This window comes from Drosophila busckii, unplaced genomic scaffold, assembly GCF_011750605.1.
Source record: "Drosophila busckii strain San Diego stock center, stock number 13000-0081.31 unplaced genomic scaffold, ASM1175060v1 chrUn_07, whole genome shotgun sequence".
Taxonomy (NCBI): Eukaryota; Metazoa; Arthropoda; class Insecta; order Diptera; family Drosophilidae; genus Drosophila; species Drosophila busckii.
Window position 1 is genome coordinate 1,361,800 of NW_022872723.1, and position 26,072 is coordinate 1,387,871.

A 26,072-nucleotide genomic window follows, 5' to 3' on the forward strand; every position below is an offset into this window, starting at 1 on the left:
CACTACTATGTCGCACAATTTGTTATCGATTAATAGGGCCTATCGCAAATAATATATCGGGGCTACCACAAAACAAGAGAAGAAGAAGCGTGAAAATTTGCTGTGTAAAGTTTTAAAAACCATTTTTATAAATTTATTTACAAAAGCTTAAAGTGTCAATTGGTGTGTTAGATATCGAACTTGCGTAGTTGTCGCTGGTGTTCTTGCTGTTGGGCGTTGGTGCCGCTGTAAGTGTCCAAGCAAACCAATTACAGTTTTTCTGTTGGCAAAACAGCAGCAGCAGCCGTCAAACTGGAGCGTATTCCGGAATACTTGCGCGACACGGTCGATTGGTTGATGGGGTAAGTGTAAAACATGCAACACAAAATAAAAACGTTAACAATATGTAAATATGTGAAAAGAGTGTAGGTTCCTTCAATAGTTCCGTCCACAAAAATTACGATTACGTCTTTGATTCTATTGTTATTGTCTAGTCGCCTCAATGCCTATTTGGTGGTGTCTTTTATGTCCTCTACGTTTTTACTTGGTCGCCATTTGGCCTCTTGCCAATTGGCCCCATTTCTCTTTTTTGCTTAGTTAAAAGAAAATTTTCTCGTTTTGCATTTGTTTGACGTACGAGTTTGTCTTTGTTTTCATTTATACAGCCTGCAAAATCAATAAATGACAAATATCGATTTCTCAAATATGAAGTTAGAGGAAAATCCAACTGTTTTGATTTTACAAGTACACATATGTATCTTAAATGTATATATGTATGTACACAAATGTGCATACATAAGTATTTATGTATGAATGTAGGTGTGTCTGTTTATAGACTTTAGTTCCTTCTCCATTCATCAAGGCCACTGCAATTTTGATTCGATTTCAATGCCTTTTAGCTTCGACTTCGTCCGCTTACCGCTGTTGCCATTGTTTCTCTTTCATCTCTTGTTTATATTTTTGCGCATAGGCACATATGTACATGCATAAATATGTTTGTAGATGCAGCTGCGTCTTTTTTTTTGTGCCTCATTTGTAGATAAGACCCCGGTTTAATGAACTTGCTATTTGTCAAGAGAAGAGTAATAATAAACAAATAAAAAAATGTTTAAAAAATATGAAATGCGCTTGGTAACAATAGATCAGCAATAAATACATTAACGGGTATAGTATACGGCTATGTGTGCCTATATTATGCTCATACATCTGTACATAATATGTACTCTCTGATTTAATAATCCATTTAATTTATTAAAGATTAAATGTTTACAGTGCAGGAATATATTGTATTCCAAAAAGTCAGAATATATCTTTAACAGCTAAAATTCGAAAAATATGTTGGAATTTTAATTTGCATCCAATGTATATAATAGAAATATATAATGTATTATTTATTTCTCGCGTATCAATATATCAATTCTCTTGATATTCGTTCTTTTCCGTAATGTAAATGTAAACTTAAAAAACTCAGCTCAGAACTGTCCCCGAGTTCGGAAGGCCTCAACCTTGAGGCGTAATTAGCGAAACTCTAATTGAATTAGACAACAGCAAGTGCAAGTACATAACGGCGAAACGAAAATCAAGAAAGGGGAATAACAGCAGAAACTCTTCTCGCTTTGAGAATTGATTGATGGACAGTGTAACAAAACGGCTAAACAAAAACTAAAAATCAATTTATACATGCAAGGGGCTTCTTGTTTGGTGGGCTTTTGGGGCTTGCGATTTGCTACGGGCACTCAGTTGCAGTTAGTGCCTGTTAGCGTAATGAACTGGGCCATTTCTAATCTGACTGGCGGCAATCGGGTCAGTCGCGCGATTCTCGTTCGCTACTCCGGAGTGCCTCTGGCGGATGCTTGTGCTGATGGTGCTTCCTCAACCGCGCCACAGACGCCTGCAGCCAGCAGCTCGCCGCGCTCATCATCATCGCATGCTTCGCTGTCCTCTACATTTGCGTCCACCTTTCTGCACTCGTCCACGCGTCATGTGCTGCGCCAGCCTACCAGCAACAATAACAATAATAGTAACAGCAGCAGCAATAATAAAGGACAAACAAATACTACTTCAGGCACTGCTGGCAGTAGTCACACTTCGGGCGGCAACCAGCTCTCTCTACCGCTTGATGTAGAGGAGACAGTCACTTGTTTCTGTCGGTAAGAAGTATTTTGGTAGCTAGCAAGCGTTTCTTCAGTTTGCATATCTAAAATTTTATTACTTTTTATTATTGGATTTCGTAACATTTTTACTAAATTATTTAGTGCAGTGAATAACTTGACTGCAAACACAATAGTTATTTCTTAAATATCTTATTTATCAAGTCCTACGTAACACTCACGAACAAAGCGGAGTTCAAAATCTGCATCTACTATTATTTTCAAGATCTGGTTTTTTAGGTGCAATATTTAGCTCTCTCTCATTTTATAGGCGGGAAGAAATGTGCTAAAGCAAAATGTAAAAAATTCAGTTGTTAGTGTTTTGCACCCTCGATGCCAAAGCTTTCTTTTCTAGTTTTTAGGGTTTTTGTTTAACAACAGAAACGAATATACAGCCAGCAGCCACAGTTTTGCTTATCACAGTACATATATGCATATTTTTATTGACCTGATATATGTATCTTTCGGCTGAAAGCCCTATTGCAAATTTTAAAAATATTCTTTGTTTATTATTTGAAAACATAGTGAAAATCGCAAAACACACATGTAAAAAAAACCAAGTGACAGATAGAGCTCAAACTTACCATAAGTATCGAGGGCGATTGTACCAAATTAGCCCTGTAAAATTTTTTGACAAATCCTTAACCATAGATTTTTAAAAAATAAATTACCGGTACTTTCTTGACAACTTAACTTTTTTTAAAAACATTATTTTGAAGATATAAATTTTTTTTTTTTTTTAATATGTAAATTTAAACATAAACACTAATTAAAATATAATTTTTGTTAAATATAATTAAAGCTAATTTTCATAAGTACTTCGTTTTCTGTTCTATATTGCTGAAAATTATCCATCTTCGTAAATGGAGTCTATGTAGTTAAAAAATGTCTTCAATATTCTCAATTATCCAATTGAGAGATTCTTAGCAAAGTCGTGAGACTTTCCAGGACCAGTTGGAACTGCTTCAATGTTGTCCTTCAGCGTTCTATAGGTTAGTTCCATTCGTTTGCTGCGCATTTTTGCTGTCCTTTTCTATTAGTTTCTTTTGTAGTGTTTCCCTTTTGGCGGACAATTCCCCCAAATCGGGGTAACCCCTATTGGGGGCTTGGTGATAAATAAACGATTTTGAGAGAAAGAGCTTAGCTATTTCACACTTATGACGGAACCGTTTTGTCATGTCCCTGTTTTAATAAAGGATGCCTGTATAAATATCGCAAGAGTAGAGCTTAGCTCAGCTCACAGTATATATTTTTGTTGTTGTTTGCTTTTTTGCGCACTTTTAAATTCGATGCCAACATCTGACGTCATTTATTTGTGCGCATGACCCGAAGCAGTAACAACGATAATAACATCTGGTGGCGTGACCGACAAAACGGAACTCCCGCCAGTAAAGCTGGCTCTGGCTGCGCCACGCTGCTGCTAACGTCGGCTTTACACACACATGGGAATAAATGTATTTACATATATACATACATGGTAAATACAAATAAGCACAAAATAGTAAAATAAATCAAAAGCTGCAATGACTAAGGAACCGTAACAAACACAAAGACTCTTAGCACTTATAAAAATGTCAAAGTATATAAAAACAATACCAGCAGCGAATGGAAAGCTTAATGACAGCAGGAGGCTGTGAAATGTCGGTAAATGACGAAAAGACGGAGACAGTAACAGAGAGCTTATAAATATTATTTTTGTCATTGTAACTGAGCAGGAACTAAACTATTATATTTTCACCTCACACATATTTACACATAGAAGATGTAGTTACATTATGGATACTGTTTTTGAATAAGGACTCCAGTCTGTTGTTTGCACATCTTCACATGAAACCAAAACCTAAACACTTTTCCGTAATGATCTTTGCTGATACAGTGTTATAGGCAGGGGTGGTGGACAGTCTCCTGTTTTTTTTTTGCTGATCCGTCTGCGGTCGACTGCAACGAAGCTGCAGGAACAGCAACGATCGCCGCTATAAATAATGAGCGTAAAATAATTCAAATAATTACCAATTGCTGCTGCTGCTCCCGCTGCTGCTTTGGCAGCTTTAAATCCGCTAGAAAGCAGCCAAGCATCACAGTTGCACCACACTCTCCATTCACTCTACGCACACACATGCACACGCTCTATATAAGTATGTACATACATAACGATCAGTAAAGGCGGCTCTCTTAGTGCACAGTAGATACGAGGCGATGCGGGCGGTCACAGGTGTTAATCGCCGAGCAGAATGAGTGAACGAGACTCATCTAATTGCCTTTTTGGGCTGAGTGGCCCAAGTAAATACACAGCTATGCTCCCTGGCAGCTGTGCAGTAAGGTTGTTGGCATGGTTGCCTGTTCCTGTTTAAAATGTGTATTTGCCTTTAGTGACGATGCGTCTTCTTTTGATTTTGTTGGTAGTCGAATTCCGTGAAATCATTCACTCAAATGCAGTTCCTGTGTTATTTTATTTATTCTTCGTCTTCGTGTCTCTTCTCATAATCAATGGATAACACAAAACATTGTGTCTGATAATTATATGTTATAAAAGCGATGGGGACGACAATAACGTTAGAAAAAATAGTTTTAAGTTAATTGCAAGTATAAATACATGTTTAACGAATCTGCAACCTTTAGAAATTGCAATTAATTCAGATACTTATAGATATGTATTTTTCTTCTTCTTTCAGGTGAGTACTGAGCAAGACATGCATATATGTAAGCTTATATGTTACTATAAGGTAAATGAATCAAAATTATATTTCACAAATAAGTAATATTTATATTACTACTACACCAGTCTGGTAACGCTGCTGCGCGTCAGCTGCTGAGCAAGCGTTACGCGAATTCAGTTGTTTGTGCTTAGTTGCTCAGCTGTTACTGAGAGAGGGAGCGAGAGCGAGAGAATGCCAGAGAGCTCTCAAACAAGTGGTCGTTTATAAGTAAAAACTGCGTTTGTATTCACTACCACAGCTGTTGCTGGTGCTCTCAGATGAAGCAGTAAGGGCAGTAGGTTGCCAAGTGTGTGTAAAAGTATGATATGGTGCATTAAAAGAAACTAACTTTAGTAACAACAACATACGATAGCACGATTCCATCCATTCGGGCATCATCAATCTTTGTGTGGTTGTTACTCTGCTTTCGTTCGGCAAGTGAGCGCGTGCGTATATGTAGATGTATTATATTTGCGTGTGCTTGTGTGTTGCCCGTCAGGCAGGCAGCTGTCAGAGTCTTGCCGCTGTCGCTGCTTCAGTATTGAAATTTCCTTTGGCATGTTTGGTCGGTCGGTCGGTCTCTCGCTCGCTCGAAGAATCAGAGTGGTTGTTGTCGTTGTGGAGTCGCCACTCTAGCCACCTTCGTGTTTGTTTGTAATTCATGTCTGTGGCGCGCGCGCGCAGCAGCAGCGTAGTTAAACATTTTTTGTTTAAATTCGGTGTGAAGATGACTTGAAACAATCAAAATGTGAAGGCAAAATGTACATATTAAATCATCCAAATTTAATACGCCAAAGTAAGAGAGGAATTCTAATTCACACTCCAAGTGTGTGAGTGTGTGTGTGTGTGTGTGTGTGTGTAAGCATAAAGTGTGTCATTCACAGCGAACTGCATACTAGTTTTCTATACCACAAACAATTTTTTCCCTGTTGTTGTTGTTGGTGGTGTTGCCACGGTTTGTTGCTTCACTGATTACGCGCAATGCAGCAGCGGCAACGGCAACAGCTTGCAAAACCGGCGAAGCGCGACTGTTGCCAATGCAACGTTTAGAATTGGCACACCAGCAAAACTGTTATGGAGCATCGAGCTTTAAGTTTAACGCTATCTGGCCAGCTAACTGTAACGAGTAAGCAAGAAGCCAGAACAACAACAACAGCAACCAACATGATAGTCGCCTGCGTTTAACAATTTTTTTGTCGCTTTAGTTTTTATTTTTTTTTAACCACTTCCTTTGCCGGTGACTTCCTTTACCAACGCATTTCCTGTTTCAACATCCCCCAATCGCGATTATACTTATCTATATACAAGTATATGGGCACATGAACTAACACGTCGTATGCGTATAGTCGGTGTCAACCCTTAAACCTCGATACCAACGTGTTCAATAATGCGACTCCACGCCATTGTGTGTCCGGGGAAGGAAGGCACAGGTTCTTCCACCAGCCACTTCGTGTTGCGGCAGTTTTGTTTTTGTCCTTTTCGCCATTTTCTCTGCTGTGGGGCTCTTACCAATACGAGTATGCGTCACCAACTACAGCAGTGCATGGCACTGTAGAAAAAAATCGATTTGTTGTCAAATTGGAAATATTGTGAAATTTGCTCAAATATATGTAAGAAGATTTAAGAGAAACAAAACTGCTGTGTTTTTTACCGTTTATTTTAGTCATTGGTTAGTGTAATTTTTGTATTGCCCGACAAATTTTTTTATATCATTGCATATGAATTTCTTCGGAACCTGCTTTAAGCTCACGTCACCGCAGCTGGAGCAAATGACTAGTTTGAGGCTTGATCTGTTTAGAAACTAGTTTTTATTTCTTCTGTTGATTGTAATAATTCTACGGTTATATTTTCAACGACTGGCCGTGAGAGCTAGCGTTGGAGACATTCAACGTTAGACGGGTCGAAGAGAAGGAGGCTGCACTCGTAGCCAGCCATTGACTGTGAGACTTGTTTCTATTTCTATTGCCATTTTGTTTTGCTTTTTATAAAGCTAGTGTCTGAGTGAGGTTGTGTGTGTAAGTTTGTCTTTTGTGTGTTTCTTTTGTTGTTGGATTGCTAAATGCTCGTTTGACCTTTAACGGTGGTTTGCCTGGTCCCAACTCGGAAGAAAATTATCAACAATAACCTTATTCAAATGCGAGCATTGAGAAGCACAAGAAACTCACACACTCAACTGTGTATAATTAGAGGAACTTCAAAAATCTTGACTTAATTGCTCAAATCAAATAAAACAGAGGAAAATGAAAATAGAAATAAACCGATTTTAATACTAGTTGAGGGATAGGCGACAGAGAGCGCGATGAGAGCCTTGAAAATTTGTGTGCCTTGTTTGCCTCTCAATTAATTGATTTCCGATATTTCAATCAGCAACCTATTAATAAAGAAAAGTCACAAGCTGCCCAGTGTGCGATGAAATTAAATAAAGTTCAAAATTCTCAAGAACTGTATATAGCATATACACACACATAAAAATATTACATTATTTCGTGTTAGTACTGTAATTATATTAATTTTTCTCATTTCGTTTCAATATGCAATAAAATAGGGCTTCTTTCGACCGAACTAAATATGTACATATGTACATATGTACTTTTGAAAGTATATATATATACTAGTTACATATATATCATACACAACACATTGCTGAATTTTCGACATTTGTTTGCATTTAAAAATAAACTCAAAAGATTTTTGAAAACCAGAAACAATTCGAAAACTGTCCATGTCAGCTGTTATTTGTTGTTATTGCATTCAACATTCAAAGCCTCAAAGAATCTAAGAGCTGTAGGGTTTGTTATTTAGCTGCATGCTTTCATCTTTAATTTTTTGCGCTCTCGATTCGACTTTTCTCCTTATTTCGTTTCTTCTCATGCGCTCTCAGCAGGCACAACAGCTAGTCCACGTTGCCACCTACAAATGACACACAATGTTCTTAAACCAATGTGACCTAGGCTGGTGCATTTAATTGACAGTGAAAAATGAGCTAGGTTTCCCTTGTAGGCTACGTTTCTCCTGCGAATTTTCGAATAGTTTTAAACTCAGAAGCACCTCTATTGTTGTGTTTTGTAGATTTTCCTTCCTGAAATATGTTTTTTATTCGTCAATGTGTGTTTGCCAAAAATCTTTTGGGTCAGATTTCTGTGTTGAAAAAATGCCCTAGGAAAATAGACAGGTCAGACACATTGAAGGTCACAGCTGATATTTTTTCTTTATTAGGTTTTTTTTCGTGGCTAGTTCGTTTAGCTAGTGCGTTTTAAATTTGTTAATTTGTTGACCTCTTTTGTACGTTTTGACGGCTTACGTATTATAATATATATTTTTCTTGTTGTTTTAAAAATTTTTTTTTTTTGCATTTCTCTCACGGTTGAGCTTCACAAATTGGTTTTACAGGCTAAAAGCAATCTTTCAAAGAGCCAATGTCGTGAATAAATTAAAATGGCTTAAAGTGAATTAAAGCAATTGTCAGATTTATGTACTATATATAAATATTGTGTATAGCTAACGAATTGAAGAATGAAAAGGGTCATGATTTCTAAAAACGTGATGTGAAGTCATTTTGTGTCATTCGCCGTACGAGCTTCGCTAAGCTCTGCAATCACTTAAGTTGTCATTGCTTTTGTTTTGTTACGTTTCAAATGACACAAGCAACAACAAAAACTTACAGCAGCATTGATTTGAATACTCAACAGCTGCACGTAGATCCAACTATAAACCTACACTGGCTGAATGATCGCTACGATTTCTTGAATTTTACTTGCACAAAACCAGGCTGCATTCTGTGATGTTAAGAGTGTAAAACTTATGGCAATAATTGCTTACGGTATCTAAATTGTAGCCCTCGAGACTGCAGAAAAGTGTCTGTTCGATGGAATTAGTATTGGATCTTGCAATATTCCTGCCACTAGATAATATCGGAAATGTTGTGGAAGCAATCACAGTTTAGTTTTAGTTTAATGTTTTTTTTTTTTTAATTGTTTCTTATGAAGCATTATGTTTTGCGTAATCTTTTTACTAATGGACTGTAAAAGAAAAACCCTGAATCTTCACCATTTTCGCTATCTTCATTGCCATCAACCAACATCTTTTTCACCAGCAGCTCGGAAAGTAGAACCTAGTTTTTTATTCAGAACGCATAACCTTGTCACCATGTTCATAAGTCGGACTTGTTTCGCAGTGCACTGACACTTGGCAATAAACTTTCAACGTAAAACCTTTGTCTGTCAAAGAGCATCGTCTAGCATGTTATAATTATAAATGTATAGTAATGTTATGCTATGGATTAGTGGAGAAAACAGCAGCAGAAAAGGAAAAATTTATTCAAATAATATAATTATTGTTCTAAGTTAAACTCTTGTTGCGCCTAACTTTTCTATGCTGGGAATTTTGAGTTTATTTTTAGACACATTATGTCTTTGCTGCATTGCTTAATGTTGCTGCCTCACAGTTATATTTCCGCATGTTTTTACAACTGTCAATAAGCACGAACTTTCATTTAAATCATTATAGAAGCGTACGCGCTTCAAATAGTGTGAAGAAAAAAATAAGACCAACGCTCCATCTAGTATATTCTTGTTTTCCTTCTACGCCAGATAGCTGCGTTATTAAATATATCTTATACGGCTTATTCGAACGAACATAAGTAATTTAAAAATTTCGACTTACATATTCCTATTTAAAAGGGTTACTCAAAATTAGCTAAATATTGGAAATGTATAACAGACAAGCTGAAGTCACAGGCAATCGAATTTAAAATAGATTTACTCGATCTGTGTGGCATATTCATTAAGGCACCCGTTTCAAATACACTTTTTGGCTTGCGTGTTGACTGTTCTTAAGCAGTCCCAGACACTTGTGCTTGATTAAATTATTGCAGCCGTATTGCAAGCACGTTGAATGTAGCTGTTGCCATCAAGCACATTACAGATAATCGACCCAAGCGTTGGGAATTCACGTTGCGTATTCGACACATACGAATATAAAAAATACAATCAAAATCTATATTGCTTTTCAAAATATCAATATAATATTTAGCAGTTTAGATGCTAGGTATACGTCATACAAATATACAATATATTGTATATACAATATAATATATGATTATGAACTTAAAACTAGAATTTCCCTTGCATGGTTTATATTATGGTGTACATTCTTTGGGTATAGTGATTTTGTTTTCGGTTCAATCTTAACGTGGATATGCTTATCAATAACTCAGCTCAATTGACTATATAGGAAATTTGCGCAAGGAATGGGGAAGTCCATTTGACTTTTTGGTAGTGGAAATGTTAAATTCATATGTACGTATACATTTATATTTTTTTTTGCAAATGTTTATTTTTGCAAATGTATTGGTCGTTAAATAAATGAAGATTATTCGTACACTCTTGTCTTGCATCCCAGCAAGAAATACAGGCTGATTTCTCAATTTTCGTGTTTTTTTTACACTTTGACATTTTTTACAAGTTACCTTTGTTATTCGTTTTTAATATGCTCCCTTCGTTTATTGAGATTGCGTAAACAAATGTTTAGGTTAGGTTAACCTAAACAAATGTTTACTTAAAGTAAAATAATTACCCACAAATTGTAGGGATAAAAATGAAGTCTTTGTCCTAAAATTTTATTATTTTTTTAATCTTATAATCAATCTCGATCAGTTGAGATCAAAAATTTGATTGAAAAAAAAATTTAGTTTTACTTGATTTCCCGTGCTCTTCTGAAGCGCCTTATATATTTTTGATGCAATTTTTGTGAACATTTTAGCTTTCTAGCTTTTATTGGCTCTGATTTACTGCGATAACTCGTCACTATTGCCCATCACTATTATCTGCCTCTATTACCCATCAGTCAGGACAAACTCTTTTACATATGTATATATGTAGGTTGCTGTAGAATTATAACTTACAAATATTTTAGTGGACTTGAGCATGATAGCCCCGCAAATATAGACAAACATGAATACACATATAGAAGATAATATAAAGCTATATTTGTATTTCCACACACACACTCATTCACTCGCTTGTGAATTACGCAAAAGATCACACGATGTGTCGTTTTTTCTAGAGGTGTAGTAAAGAGCACAAACAATATTAGTTTATACATAAAAGCGCTCATGTATAAACCATAAGCTAAATAATAATACAGTTTATTGTGTAGCAGTGATTAAAACAGTGCAACACGTAAACATTATCTACATTTTAATAAAAAGATACACTCGACGTCGATGAAATAATTATAAAAAGCAAAGTTGAAATAATGTGATTTGTCACTACAAGTTGTATTAAATTGTTTGCATATGCTTTTTCTTTAATTTCAAGTTTGTAAAAATTGCTATTTTTAGAAGAAAGTTTTGCTCGTGTAGAAAAGTGAAAGACACATAATGGAGCTTAGGATTATTTAAATTTGTGAATTCACAACAAACAAATGTGTCTGCAAAAGCAGCAAAAAAGAAAAAAAATTATAAAAAACAATAACAAAGAGCAAAGAAATTAAAGTGACTTAGTGAATAATGTTGAGAGCGCCCACACAGCAAATTGTGGAACTTGGCTTCGTTTCAACCACAGACAACGAGAAGAGACAAGGCAAAAGCTTACTGCAAAAGCTCAAGCAGCAACAGCAAAAGCTACACCAATCAGTAGCGGCAACTGCGACGCAAACGGAAGCTGCTGAAGCAAAACAAAAGAGAGCAGCAGTATTGGCAGATTATTATTTTAAGCAACAGCAGGCGCACACAAGCGAAAATTGTTTGATATTGCTAGCCAAAACATTCCCCGAGGCCGCAGTGAAGGAGGAAGAGCAAGCGCATCAAAAGAAAAAGAAAAAAGAGCATACAAGTTACAGCTTTGCGACGGTTTTGCGGCGAAACAACAAGAAGTCAAAAACAACAGCAGCGACAGTAGCAGGCAGCACTGGAACTGGTTTTCGCAGCATTAATAGTAGCAGTAATAAAAGCATTAATAGTTTTATTAACAACTTTAACAACAACAGCACAACTTATTATAAAAACAGTAAAAACTGCAGCTCCAGTTACACCTCGTCCCGCGTCGTCGGCAACAACAACTACCTAAATAATTATAATTGCTCGGCAAGTGAACAACAAGCTTGGAAAACATCATCAGTAACAGCAAAAACGAAGCACAAACAGCTGTTCGTTAATAAACATAACAGCAATAACAACAATATGTCACCCACATCACAAGCTCCCACACGTACATCGCTGTTCGATTCCTGCCATCGCAAGATTCGCCTAATTGGCGGCGGTCCAGTTGCCTTTTTGGGTGGTCTAGTAGCGTAAGTTGAATATATTTTTACGTGTGTAAAGCTTTTAGAATATATAGGCTACGAATAAAATGGTTTCTAGTTATAGCTTGAGAAGCTATCTAAAAGTAATTTCTTTGACGGTCTGCAGCGGCTCACTTTAATTATTACATTCATTAATACAAACCCGATACGAGTAAGTATTCGGTGTTCGTGTTTTTTGGAAGAACTAAATAAAAGTCATCCAAACTAAATAAATCAAGTTAAGTGTAAAATTTAATATAACTTCCTAATACATTTTCGCTTCAGTACTGTAGCTATAGCTGGAATGGAGCGATCTCTCCAACAAATAAATTCGTTCGAAAAATAATGAGGCCATGTTAGTAACTTCCACATTTAAGTAGCTTGAAAATAAAAAAACAAACGTAAACTGAAAATAAGAACGCACTAAAATTGGGCCCATCTAACTTTCGATACACTTTGACTGGGGATTTCAGTCACAGCACGCAACTCGCTGGAGCGTCGATATCGACACTCGCATTGTGCGTCAGCAATCTCACCCCGATGTCTGTATAAAACATTACACTGGAAATATCCGATTGAGACAGATATTTTCGGCAACAGTCCGGAGCATTTAAAAGCCTGTTTGTGCTAAATTTGAAATACTTCCGCTAAGTATTGCGGGCCTTAAATGGTTTCAGTAGTGAAGAAAGTTAATTATCAAAAAGAAAAGTCTAATTGATGTTGCCTGTCTGGCCTCCATCTGGTACATAAATTTGCACAACCTTACGATATTCTCTTCCATTTTTTTTTATAAAAATGTCAAAATGTACCATAAAACAAGTAAATTAGTAATCAGCTAAACTTGTGCACAATTGCTTTGGGTTTTTTTTGTTTTGTTCTTTTTTTTTTTTTAATGCAATGTTTAACGAACTCAATATTGTCGAACCGGATCTAAAGCTTGGTAGGGGTGAAGCTGAAGGTAACCACAATCTACAAAGCTCTGACTTTGTTAGATTCTCGTTTTTGTTGCTGCTGATCTGGCTGCTGTCCTGGTAACACTGAGTGTGCTGAGACGATAATTAGTTAATTAAATATTAACAAAAGTGAATACACAAGAAAACACAAAGCGGAAAGTACAATATGAAGAAATAAGAATCACAAAAGCAAATGAATCACTTTTTCAACCTATCTAAGCCTTCTGAGATAAATGATTTTAAATATTTGATGTTAAATAATATTCATTAAAATTAGAAACATTATATTATTTGCCAGTCCCATTGCTGACTAAAATAAATGAAGCGTGCTTCATTTTTTCAAAATAAAATTTAGTTTCAAGAAAGAATGTTTTGTTTATATAATATAGCTTTTTAAAATCTAAAAATTACTACGTTAAAATTATTAAAAAAAAGTACGTAAATGTTTTGATTTGGTAACCAAAAAAAAAAAAAAATGTACGAAAAATATTTACTCACACCGTACGTCTATTGAATATAAATTCTCATTATATTAAAATCACCGCTAACCACAAAAATAAATCAAAATAAAAGAATAAAAAGCTCCAAAGGAAAAATGTTTGAGAATATAAATATGCCAAGCACTGTATCTCTCAAAAACTTTTTAGCAACAAATTTAAGTGAAAGTGGAATATATTTAATACCATTAGGACGCATGTCTGTATGTATAAAGCCAATTGGTCAGTAACCTTAGCACTTGCTCTTAAAATACGAAAAAGAATATATAAAGAATAAGAAATCTGAGATCATACCCAAGCACCTGTTCTCAACCTGGGCTCTTGAAGTGCATTGACACTTCAAGTGGCTACTTAATGACTTCCTCAGACAAACAGACCGTATCGTCAGCTGTTGGCAAATACGAGTTTTGCTTGATGCTGAAATTAGTAAAGTCAGAGGGTGTAACAAAGATGCTGACTTTGAAACAACTACTAACTGCAAATATAAAGGGGAATCACCGAAGTGGAACACAAAAATTACAAACCAGCCATAAATCTCAGAAAGAAAGTCTTTAGAAAATATTTTTAAGCGTAGCAATTATTATTCAGAAGCCAGCATTTGTAAAAGAATATAAAGTTTAAAAAGTTTGCTCTGTAATAACCTACTAAAAAATAATCTACTGAAAAAAGTATAAGACCTTAAGATCAAACTTTAAGTTTTAAGAATATGTTATTTAACTGAAAAGTCAACATAGAAATAACTTGGCCTTAATAGTTTTCTTTGCCTCTTTTATATTCTGTTAGAAAATACAGCATTATGTTGTGTTAAGATCATTTTTATCCACTTTGACATTTTTGTAAAAAATGAAAAGGGTATTATGAAGTTTACCAAAATGTATGTAACAGGGAAAAGGAGGGCGTGGCAGATCCCATAAAGTATATATATTCTTGACACTCGACGAGCTGAGTCGATATAGCCATGTCCTTCTTATGTGTGCGTGTTTCTCAGCAACTATAAGAGCTAGAGCAACCAAATTTGGTATGTGGTTGCTCCCTATATCCAGGACATTACGCTTTTATTTTATTTTTGTTTATTTCCCCCCCTCCCCCGGAAATCGAAAAAAAACGATATATAAAGGCAAATACAAAAATCTTAAAATCTAAATAAATACAACCAGCTGTTTTTCGAACCGATTGAAAATTTCAGAACGATCGGATAAATAACTTAGGAGTTATTTACATTTCAATTTTCAATATAGACAACGGGGCGCATGTGTTCACGCGCCATACAAACGTCGCTGGCGACGCAGCGGCTGCGTCGCTTCTGACGCTACAGCGAAAACGAGCTGTGACGCGTTAGCTGTTTTGTGGGTATGTGTTTGTGAGTGCATGCATGTGTTGGCTGCGATGCCCTATTCAAAGTGTAATCTAAAAGTTGGTGGCGCCCAACTTTAATTTGTCCACTTGTTTTATTTTCAATTTCACACACATGCAAAAATAAGCAACAAATTGATAACGTTTGTAAAAATCTTCACCTTGATACTTGTTGTCGTACTTCAAGTTCCGGCTGAAGCATAAATACTGGCTACACTTTCGTTTGTATAGTTTATTTTTGTTCAAGTTCTGCCGTCCGTTTTTAGTTTATGTTCAATGGAGCTTTTAGCCACATGTTGTCGCCCACTGTCTTCGTCATCATCATTATCATTATTACCTGCTGTCTATGTCCATAGCTCAATTGTCGTCTCTCTTCAATACTTTCCATTTATGATAATCTTTGTGTGGATTTTTACCTTCATCAGCATTGGTGTCTGCTTGTCTTTTTCATGTCATGATTCACACCAACATCAGACTTTTCAACTTTGGGGCTCTCACATTTTCTGCTTCTCTTTTTTTCCTATGCAGTCGAATCAGAAAATAAACTTTTGCATGGCTTTGTTTTTGATCGCCATTCAATAAATCATCACGAAGCAATCGTTAGTTACGTTATTTGTTTTTTATATTACACAGCGACAAAATTAATAAAAGCAAGAACGAATTAACGGTTAGGACAGGTTTTTTACGCAATATTATCTTTATAATAATTTAGATTTCTGTACCTCCTATTGTCTCTGAGTGCTTGTTCTTCTATATTTATGCTAACGATGCAAAAATATTTTACGCGGTTGGAGCTCTACGTACTTAGGTGCATGGTCATATTAACAGCTCAGATTATAATGAATATATAACTATGTTTTATTACATTATTTATTTAGAATAATACGAGATATGTTTGTCTGAATGTGTAAGTACATATATAAATTCATACATATGGATGTCATAATACGTATTGTACGTACATATGTATGCATATCGAATCATATAATTGAAAATACAAGAAAGCAAGAGCAAAAGTCTATAAAATTAATATTAATTGTCTTAAATAATTTTGAACTTGGCATAGGCAAAGGCAAAAAATATAAAAATAAAAAACACGACGTAAGCTTTGAGTGAGTGTAACTGTCAGCATCAGCTGTTTTTACATGTTTATGTATGTGTTAGATTCTTACGCTTCTACATATTTTGTACAGTACCTCTGTAAGGCAGGGAGGCAAAGACACCCGGGTACGTCACTCGTTGATCAGTGAGACCACAGTTTGCAATTTGAATTTTTCTTATTTGGACTGTCTAATTGGAAAGTACAATGGGACAAAAACGAATTTCGATTCATTCAAAATGCAGCTAGCGTCAGGCGCAGCTTTTTTTTGACACACATACACGCCCACACTCTTCCATGCGCTCTCTTTCTTTCTCACACGCTCACACTTAATGTTGCTCTCTGTTCTAACACACACGCATGCACACAGTCACAACAAAGCGAACTGGCAAAGGTGTGCGGTCGCCGTCAGCCAGTCTTCTGATTCTGCTGCTGCCGACAGTGAACCCGCGCGCACGCAAAATAAAAAGAAAAAACAAAGTACATATAAAATAAATGAAACACTCACATATGTACATATGTACGTATTCGCAATAAGACGACCGCGCTTCCTCTTCCTCCACCATATAATATTTACGCGGCTTCACAAGCTTCTTATGTGTTTCGGTGTTTGCTTATGCAAAATCAAAATAAACGACTTTCAATTGAAAAATGTGTTGTGAACTTCAACGCACACAAGGCAACGTTGACTGATTGTACTCGCTGCCCACAAGCGAAGTAAACCGATTCAAACCAAATTCACCCACCTCCCCACAACTTGTTTTACAAACATATACATAGAATGTGTGGACTTGAAAAACGCGTTTGCAACACGCTCGCTTAAACGAGTTCAATTGACTGATCGGCCGACCGACCGACCCCCCGCCCGATCGTAACCTTCAAAAATAACAAAATTGAAAAGATTGTCTTGATTGCTTGCACATATACTTACATACGTTTGTACATACACATACATACATAGATCCCTGACTCTATGGTTGCCAAGGCGTCTGTGCGAAAATGTTTCTCTCTTGCAAAAAAATTACAGCTATGCTTGTGCTTGTATATATATATATATATATATATATATATGTGCATATCGCTCGTATGCAGTAATTCGTTAAAGTGACTCATGATTGTCATTCATTCAATCTTCGTATTCATGCATATGCATATATGTATGTATGTATACATGCATAAACTGTAATGCGTAGAGCTGATAATTAAACACTCATCGCTGCTTATCTATAGATTAATTGCAATTATTGCTGTATTGATTTACAATCAGTCAGGTAACAATAAAGTACCTTGGCCTATCCTACAACCTTAGAGAATTGAGTTAGAAATTAACATTAATGTAACCGAGGACCAAATACTGAGGTACAAATGTATCAATCTTCGGACTCTTTCGGTGTTTCAGTGCGTGTGTGAATTTCATTGTAATTAATTAAAGACAGCAATCGTTCGATTTGCCACATGATAATTTAAACGCACTTAAGTTTCTTTTGACCCTTGAACGTAATAATGTATGTATGTATGCATATACATGTATCACTCTCTCTTTCTTTTTTCTCATTTCCTATCCTAAGCTCCAATCAATGAGAAAGTTACTGTCAATAATAAAATTATTGCTAGATCAGCTGACAAATAGTTGTTACCGAAATACATATTCATATTCATACAATCAAATATATAAATCAACAATAACATTTGCAAAAGATAATCTCTTAACTCTCAACCTGCAGTTAGCATATCATGTTTCAGCTTCAATGCAAAAGAATTCGCTCTATGAGTATTTTATGTTGTGCCGCTATTCGGTCACGTTTTCATGACAATGAGTCAATATTTATTTATTTGTCATCACTTCAACCTCAGCCATGGTGTATTTTGGCCCATTTTGTGAAAGTCAAGTCAAGCAGTCGGACGACATTTTCAGCCTTGAGTGCTATTACATCATCATTGGCATCGTATTTCGCACAATTACAATGGAACATTTTATAACTAATATTTTGCTGGAGCTTCAAAGAGTTCTAGGAAAGAGACTTCACATGGCTATATAGCTATGTAGTTCGTATCTTATCGGAAAACGAGTTTAGATGTGGGTACGCTATGGGGTGACATGGTTGTTTACCAAATATTTACCATTTGGGTTCACTTACAACTCATTTGAAAGAGCCCTCTTTATGAACATTAACTTTATTATAAGACTCTGGATGCCAGTTGACACGAGTTGTTACCACAATGCGAGTATCTCGGTTGTTGTTTTTATTGTTATTTCAACACCTTTTGCGCATTTGACAACAGCACACAGAAACTCAGTTGCTTTCAATACTCACCCACACACGCGTAACAAGTTATTGTTGATAGTGGTTATGTAGAAATACCAATACAAGCGCAGAGTCGCCTCAATCTGTCTTTGTTTCTAGGCGTTACTACATATATGCTGCTTGTTAATATTTTGTACATTGTTATTGCATTTACCTTGCCTTCACTTCCCCCTGTCACCGTATACTAATAATCAGTGTGGCAGTCAGTCTATTAACCCGTCACATGCGATGTCATCATCTGCATATAGTAATTTTACACGAACTCATACTTACGTAATCACATAAATGCTGATTCCAGGCTTTTATCATTTCCAAAGTCTAACATATGTTGTTTAAATAAAGGTAAATATGTTCTAGCCGATTTTGATAAACAATAATGTTGCTGAATTTGTTGTCCGGTAAATGTAAAAAGCAGAACCGCCTAAAATACGCCTTTATATTTTATTGGCCTAAAAATTAAAAAAAAATATTCATGTTAGCTATTAATAATATGCACTAATTTCAGATTTACAATTTTTTTACAATATTCACAATGCATCATTTTTTTTTATATAAAATAGGATTTGTCTCAAACTGTAATGGAAACTCCATTCTAAAGTTCTAATTGGAAATAATAAGCTAACGCAAACACTTGAACACACATTTGTAAGTGTTTATCTAGCAATGTGGCAATAGTCAATAGGATTTTTGTTATTGGATCAATATACATATATGCCTATCATGGGGCTAGGGGAACTTATCTAACGCGGAATAATAGAGAAAAGCGGAGGGGAACGTGACATATGGCCTCATGGTCACTTGCCGAGTTAGTGATTTCAAATTCAGGCCACTAATTGTGATGGTATTAAGGTGTGAGATAGATTGCATATGGTCAAACACAAAAGTTGTTAATGTATTTGTGTTTAAACGATAATAAATTTATTATTGCGTAAGGTTCTGGATAATGAATTCATAATCCCCCACACGTAGTCTTAATACATATGTTGTTGTATTTAACGAAATTCGGTATATCTATTGTCTTAATAGATCTCTTTCAAATTTGTCACACAGAAAACAATACAGAAATTATTTAAAATGTATTTATCTGTAAATCTATTAACAATAGGACTTTTTCGCCTTTTCCATTTATCAGTTATACACATATAAAAAATCATCAATAAATCATTTCTTGAATACTTCAGGCTATTGATTTCCACCCAATATTGTTAATTTATTGTCCTTTTAGTGTGTCCCTCTACTTGTCATAAGGAAAAAGCTTTCACTAACTTTTTTATACACTTTGATTAGAGCATCGAAGCAAACACTGGCACTCGCTCACTCACGAGCCCCACACATAAATACCTAATTTTTTTGGTTTACCTCTTATAGTAGCTGAGCTATTGTTGTTCAGACAGAGCCCAATCGACTCAGTTTATTTTACTGATCAATAATAAGTCTATATGCACTTAATAGGGTATGACACGCCTCCTTCTCCCTATTTTATACATTTACACAACTTCATGATACCCTTGTTAATTTTTTATAAAAATGTCAATGTTACAAAGAGATAATTGAAAAATCGGTTTCTGTCACTTTTTTTATATAGTCCATGATAAAGGCGCCGGGGAACACATTGGGGTCAAGGGTGCTCCAAGCTTCAATTTTTAATATTAACAGAGGGTGAATTCGACCCCGAATCTTCTTCAATTTAAACATTTTTGCCAATGCTTGGGTTTTCACGCTTGACGATGACAAAAATACGAGGGGTGTGTAATGTGGTACACATTTTCATTATCACCTTGGCACAGACAATGGAGGGCCACTGAACTGACAAGTCGATTGTGATTACCTGTTTACCCGCGCATATAATAGAGCCCACACATACACATAAACCCAGACACACTGATGCTAGTATATCCAACTGCTTTGCTCTTATCGCAAAAGTTTGGTCAGTACGCTTCGTTGCGTTACCGAACCCAAACTTTATGTGGGTTTATTTATTCAGTTCCCAAAAAGCCGTGACTCCCAGCGGCCTGATAACCACCAATATTATACAAATGGATCAAATGCTTAACATATTCACGGCTCCATGTACTTTACTAAAATATAAAAAGTAAAATAATGTAAATGAAACATAATACCTTGATAAGCTAAATCAGACAATCGTAAATATAAGTTCAATTCAAGATGTGTGTTTTAACGAAATTAAACATTTCACTTATGAAAACTTCTAACAGTTAAATGTGTTTCAAAAACATATATTTAAATATTAAATTATACTTGTATTTTAAATTGACTCCAAATCAAAAAGTTTGTGATCGGTTAACATCGCTTTTATTGAGCAATCAAATGTAGAAGTAACCCATGTAACGCCTGAAAATATCAGTAGTAGAGCTTTTGAAGACGCAAAAGTTCTTTGTCTTTGTGTTGGGATTGCGAGAGCGTTACGCTATCAAGAACTCACTATATATACACTACTTGTATATACAACATACATACGTACATATAAATAGAGTCGTGGTGTCATCGGGCAATTCAGCGATGTTAATGGTTAGTGCTGGGTTGTCGGTCGTTCGGTCGGTTGTGATTGTTTCGGGAGCTACTGTTGAGTCGATAACAAAATAGTGGGTAGAAAAAAAGAAACAATCAGCTTTCATGTGTGTTTTGCTTGTAATCGCAGTAAAGCAAAATGACCAAAGCAATATGAACAAGAGCAAAAAATGAAAGAGACGCCCAAAAATAAGGTGACATTTGCGGCAAAAGCACAAGTAAGAGTAACGGGCAAAGCATTTCAAGCTCAGGCAATTCCTGATATAGGTCAATTCGAAAAGTTGCCATCAACCTCAACTGGCTCAACAACAACACCTACGGCCCCAGCGTCTTTTGTGATTAAATGTCTGTTGAGGACAGCGCGATTTATGTGGCAAGTGACAACTATTCCCGCTAAAATAGGCGATACAATAGGCACCCTGTATCGCTATGCACAGGATTCGGTTGATAGTTTTCTATGCGTAGCTGGGTGAGAGAGAACTTAGAGCCTTAAATTCACCATCTAATTTGTATTATCTCTCGTTATTTAAGTACTTGCATACGTATTTTTCTGATTGCAGTAAAGCGCGTCGCAAAGAGCGTGATGGCGATCAAAATTCAACAGACACCAAATTATATTTGGAGGAGAGCGTCCTAGAACGTAAGCTACCTGAAGCTGATCTCAAAGCCCTTGTGGATCTTCCAGCTGGCTTGGACTACAATGAATGGCTGGCGTCACACAGTGAGTATTTCTAAAATCCGCAAACTTTCGCCATCTTCCTTATTATCAATGTCGTGTTTTTTTTTTCGCACGTTATCACGTGACACTCGATTATTTGTTTGGCTTTTGTTATCGTCGATAATAAACGATCGCAAACTAAAACAGTACGCGACAGCATTCAGCAGGCAATATATAATTCTTAGTTTACCTTAAATAGTAATTTGACGTATGTTCATAACTAAGACGCAGAAATAGTTGTAAATTAAGATACTTAACTAATGTACCTTATTTATATTTATATTAAGTTTGGATATTTATCATCCATATGTATCAGAAGCCCAAGCTCCTTAGATCTATCTTCTAAAAACTTTTAATCGTGCTGTTCAATTTAATTTCGTATTACATACATCGTCTGGTTATCGGCTATATAATATAGTAGATACGCAAAGAGAAACCACCGTAGAGCTTTGCTACCTACCAGACCTACACTCTTTGTTAGAAAATCCTTATACACTTTGAAATAATGAAGTTGTGCACATGCCGTCCAAACCCCATACAGCAAATATGTTCTTGATCAGCAAGACACACTGTGTTAATTAAGCCCTGTCCTTCCGTCTGCCAATATTTATGAGCACCAAGAACTCAGAGACTATAAGATCTAAAAACACCGAAGAATCCCAAATTAATACGCTTTTATTTTTGAAAATATTATTTCGTTCCACCTAAATAGATAGAATCCATTTTAAATTCAAATTAACACATGAGCTTTACCGTCTTTTCGACCGATGCCGAAAATTTTAGCCCGTTTTCAGATAAATAACTTCGGACATATTCACATTCACCGACGTCTGTGAATGTTGGTACTGAAGCGAAAGCTGTTATGTGTGTATGTGTATGTGAGTGCGTTCGAGTGTTTACTGCCATGCCAATGTGTCAAAGTGTATCAAAAAGTTGGCTGCAATATCTGGAAGTTTGTTAGAAGTGGGTGTAGATCTTTTCGTTATTGTAAATGTTCAATATGAAATGAATGAATATGAATTGTGTACATTATCTTTCAGTTCATAGGTAGAAAACTTGTGGAAATATATGTATAGCTATCACTGACCTCAGTATTATAAGAATCGATCATAGTATGTCATAAATTTAAAATTTTTTGTGACTAGGCAGTGAACAATAACATTAATTATTTATGGGGTTAAAATGCCATTTTTTTTATTATCCTCTATTTATTTCAACCTCTTTCAGCTTTGGCTCTCTTTGAGCACGTTAATTTGGTCTATGGAACTATTAGTGAATTTTGTACACAGTCCGGTTGCGCCGACATGACAGGACCGGGCAACAGGTAAGTAAAATGAGGATTTATGTTAAGGAATGTTGAATTCTAGAATGTATTTTTGATTGTATTGCAGAACGTACTTATGGTTCGATGAGAAGGGCAAGAAGACACGTGTGGCGGCGCCTCAGTATATTGACTACGTGATGACGTTTACACAGAAGACGGTCAGCGACGAGTCGATATTTCCTACCAAATACGCAAACGAGTTTCCCGGCTCATTCGAGTCGATCGCCCGTAAAATTTTACGCTTGCAATTTCATGTGATAGCGCATCTGTATGCGGCGCATTTCCGAGAAATAGCGCTGCTCGGATTGCACACCCATTTAAACTTGACGTTCATGCACCTTACGGCGCTTCATCGTCGCTTTAATTTGATCGATGAAAAGGAGACGGATGTGCTGCGCGATCTAGAGGTGGCGCTGCGTCTTACTGACGACAACAGCATCTGTGGTCAGGATTCGGCAACTGACTCTGGCTCCGCTTCAGCATCAGCATCCGCTTCTGTATGCGCCTCCAACTGCGATCAGCATCAACATCGCCATCATCATCATAATAGCAGCAGCAATAGCACGTCATCCGCCGAGGCGCTGCACTTAAATTCACAAGGAAACTGCGCCTTAGCGTCCCATATCGATGGCGATGCTGTGGCGCCGCCCATTTGCACGCAGCCAGAGGCGGGCGCGGCTGGCAAGCCGCCCGGCAGCAGCGGACTTTTGGGTGGCATATTGGGGGATCTTACCAGCGGTGAATTTGGTGATACAACGCGCTACTGCACCTCAGCAGTTCCCCCGCCTCAGGTGGCACCAACGGATGCAGCTGTTAACACCGTAGTAACAACAACATCTTTGAACAACGGCGCCGGCGCATTACATTTAAATTTTAGCAACAATAATAGCAACAACCACAATTTAAATCACATGAATCATCATCATCATCATCACCTGCACCATCTGCATCAGCATCAGCACCATGGGCCTCCAGCGGCGACAACGGCGCAACATAGTGGCCTTATTCAATGCAATACGGCGGGCGCGACATCTGTCGCGGGTAGTGGTGGTGGTGGCGTCGTCGGTGGTGCCGGGGGCGTTGCTAATAATACAACAGCAACCACGTAGTGCGACGACCACAATAGAAACAGCTACCACAACAACAAAAAACATTAGAAATACTAGAGTTACGGAAAAATGTTATTTAATGTTATTACTTCTATGATCCTAAAGTTGAAAATATTGTATAAATAATAAACACAAGAAGCAAAAGAAAAATCGCAAGCAAGATAGCAAGTATAAGTGAAGGGGCAACAACCAATTAAAGAACGCAATGCGTATCGATGAGCGATTGAACTTGTCCGTTCTTGTAGATTTATAGAGCACACACATTTATTCTAAAGTTAAATATGTTATAGAAAGCTGCAAGCTTCGACTAAGAGAAAGTTACGTGAATACAGAGATACAAAGAGAGAAAGGAAGGAAGAGGAAACAGTTGAAAAATAAATAAAACCGGAGGAGTATCCTGCTGGACGCTTAACAACCTTTATAAGTATTCCCCAAAGCCAACCACAAATGACAGTTATAAACAGGCATAGCCTAATGGCGACTATAGCACATTAGTTATTAAAGTACAATTATAACAGATATGTCACAGAATCTATAAGGTTTAGTAATAAAAACAAACAACAACAACATTTGTAAAACACATACATATGTGTGTCGAATCTTCAATTTTCACCACAAGATTTCCTTGTTCGCCTTTTGTCACAAACAGCCTACTAAACCAATACTTATCCAAAACTATTTGCGTATTAAAATTTCAATTACTAGAAGTGTATATTTCACATGTTGAAGTTTTCCTTTTCATCGCAGAGTTATTAAATATTGCTAAATTATAGTTATTTGAAGCGAAATGTTTTTTGTATTATATAATAATAAATTCCATTGCGGTCTTGAGACTGATAAATTTTTAGATGCTGTTTCTTCAAGTATTTATCTGATAAAATAAAATGACTAAAATAAAATGTCATAAAATTGTAATTCTGCAAATGCTAAGCTTAGCTTCTGGTATAATGCAATATTTCGGGCAATTTCATATCGCATCAATGTTCAATTCCTAATCCTCGCAAAAGCTTTATACCACGTACTTTATACTTGTCTGTACCGATTTTCCTAAATCGTAAAGTATGCACCACCTTATGTACGTATGTATAAATATAAATGTATAAATATTCCACGACTTATGTGACACACATCCAATGCTGCACGAGTTTTAAGTATAGCCTCAAGGCAGAAAATAAAAGCTTCGAGCGTTACTGAAGTTTGCGATAAAACATAAGGCCACAAAATCTTTAAGAACAACTAAACGAAAACCCAAGTTCAAGTTCAGTGTATTTATATTGTATTATCTTTTTTGTGAATGTATGGCTTAGAGTCCGTGTGTATGTGTGTGTACTTAAAACAAATACATATGTATATTACATGTGCATTGAGTTCCTCTATCTTGCTGTAAAGTCCCAGATATTCTCTGCCCGCTAAAAAGTTTCAGAAGCATGAACTAAACCTCTAATCTACTTTTGATTTGTTCAAGGCAATTTTATTGAAAATATTGTTAAAGAGTCTAAATTAATGCAGAGGAATGAAACAAAATCTTAGATTTTGTGCAAGATTTCAATCGAAAGAAATGGAAGAGACACATTTTTATGATAAATAAAAAACAAGCAAATCGATAATAAAATAAACTGTTATATTCAATTAATAAATGTCAGTGTTTTTCTATGTACTGATTTAGGTAGGCATGCGAATACATGAAGAAATGAGTTAATTTTTAGAAAATGAATTCAAATTGATTTTCGATATGTGAATAAGTTGTTGGACAAATGCTATTAGTATAGAGATATACAAATTGTCAAACAAGTTTAAAAAACTAGAGAATCGTTTTGAACCTGATTTAATTCTTATATTTCTCCTTGATAAAATTTGAATATCAACACTGTTATTATTAAATAAAACAAAATTCTAAAATATGATATGATTTTCTAGAGTAGCTTAAATTCGTGTTTAAAATTCTGCTCAAAGAGACGACCAAAGCGCTCATACATACATACATATGTATGTATGTACTGATGTACATATGTATGTGCATGTTTGTTTGCCAGCTCTAGCTCCCCTCAATTAGGCTGATTGACCGAAATGATAGCATG

At 36.1% G+C, this 26,072-nt stretch overlaps 1 protein-coding gene across 5 annotated transcripts; it reads left to right on the top strand.

Moving 5' to 3' along the window:
• The first annotated feature begins 264 nt into the window (after positions 1-264).
• LOC108598143 (MOB kinase activator-like 2) lies at positions 265-25,557 on the top strand. Of its 5 annotated transcripts, XM_033294728.1 has the most exons (5): positions 5,366-5,621; positions 11,166-12,115; positions 21,404-21,564; positions 22,789-22,885; positions 22,953-25,557. In XM_033294728.1, the coding sequence occupies exons 2-5, from the start codon at positions 11,334-11,336 to the stop codon at positions 23,992-23,994; spliced, it is 2,082 nt and encodes a 693-aa protein (XP_033150619.1). In that variant the 5' UTR covers positions 5,366-5,621; positions 11,166-11,333; the 3' UTR covers positions 23,995-25,557. The 5 variants fall into 5 exon arrangements, with proteins under 5 accessions (XP_033150623.1, XP_033150620.1, XP_033150619.1 ...); XM_033294732.1 differs by lacking the exons at positions 5,366-5,621; positions 11,166-12,115 and adding an exon at positions 265-341; XM_033294729.1 differs by lacking the exons at positions 5,366-5,621; positions 11,166-12,115 and adding an exon at positions 1,744-2,129.
• The last annotated feature ends 515 nt before the right edge of the window (positions 25,558-26,072 follow it).

Bases quoted from the DNA above. Each gene is read 5' to 3' on its own strand.
- LOC108598143 (XM_033294728.1), top strand. From the start codon at position 11,334: ATGTTGAGAGCGCCCACACAGCAAATTGTGGAACTTGGCTTCGTTTCA. The intron at 21,565-22,788 runs GTGAGTATTTCT...AACCTCTTTCAG, and splicing joins TGAATGGCTGGCGTCACACA to CTTTGGCTCTCTTTGAGCAC. The intron at 22,886-22,952 runs GTAAGTAAAATG...ATTGTATTGCAG, and splicing joins ATGACAGGACCGGGCAACAG to AACGTACTTATGGTTCGATG.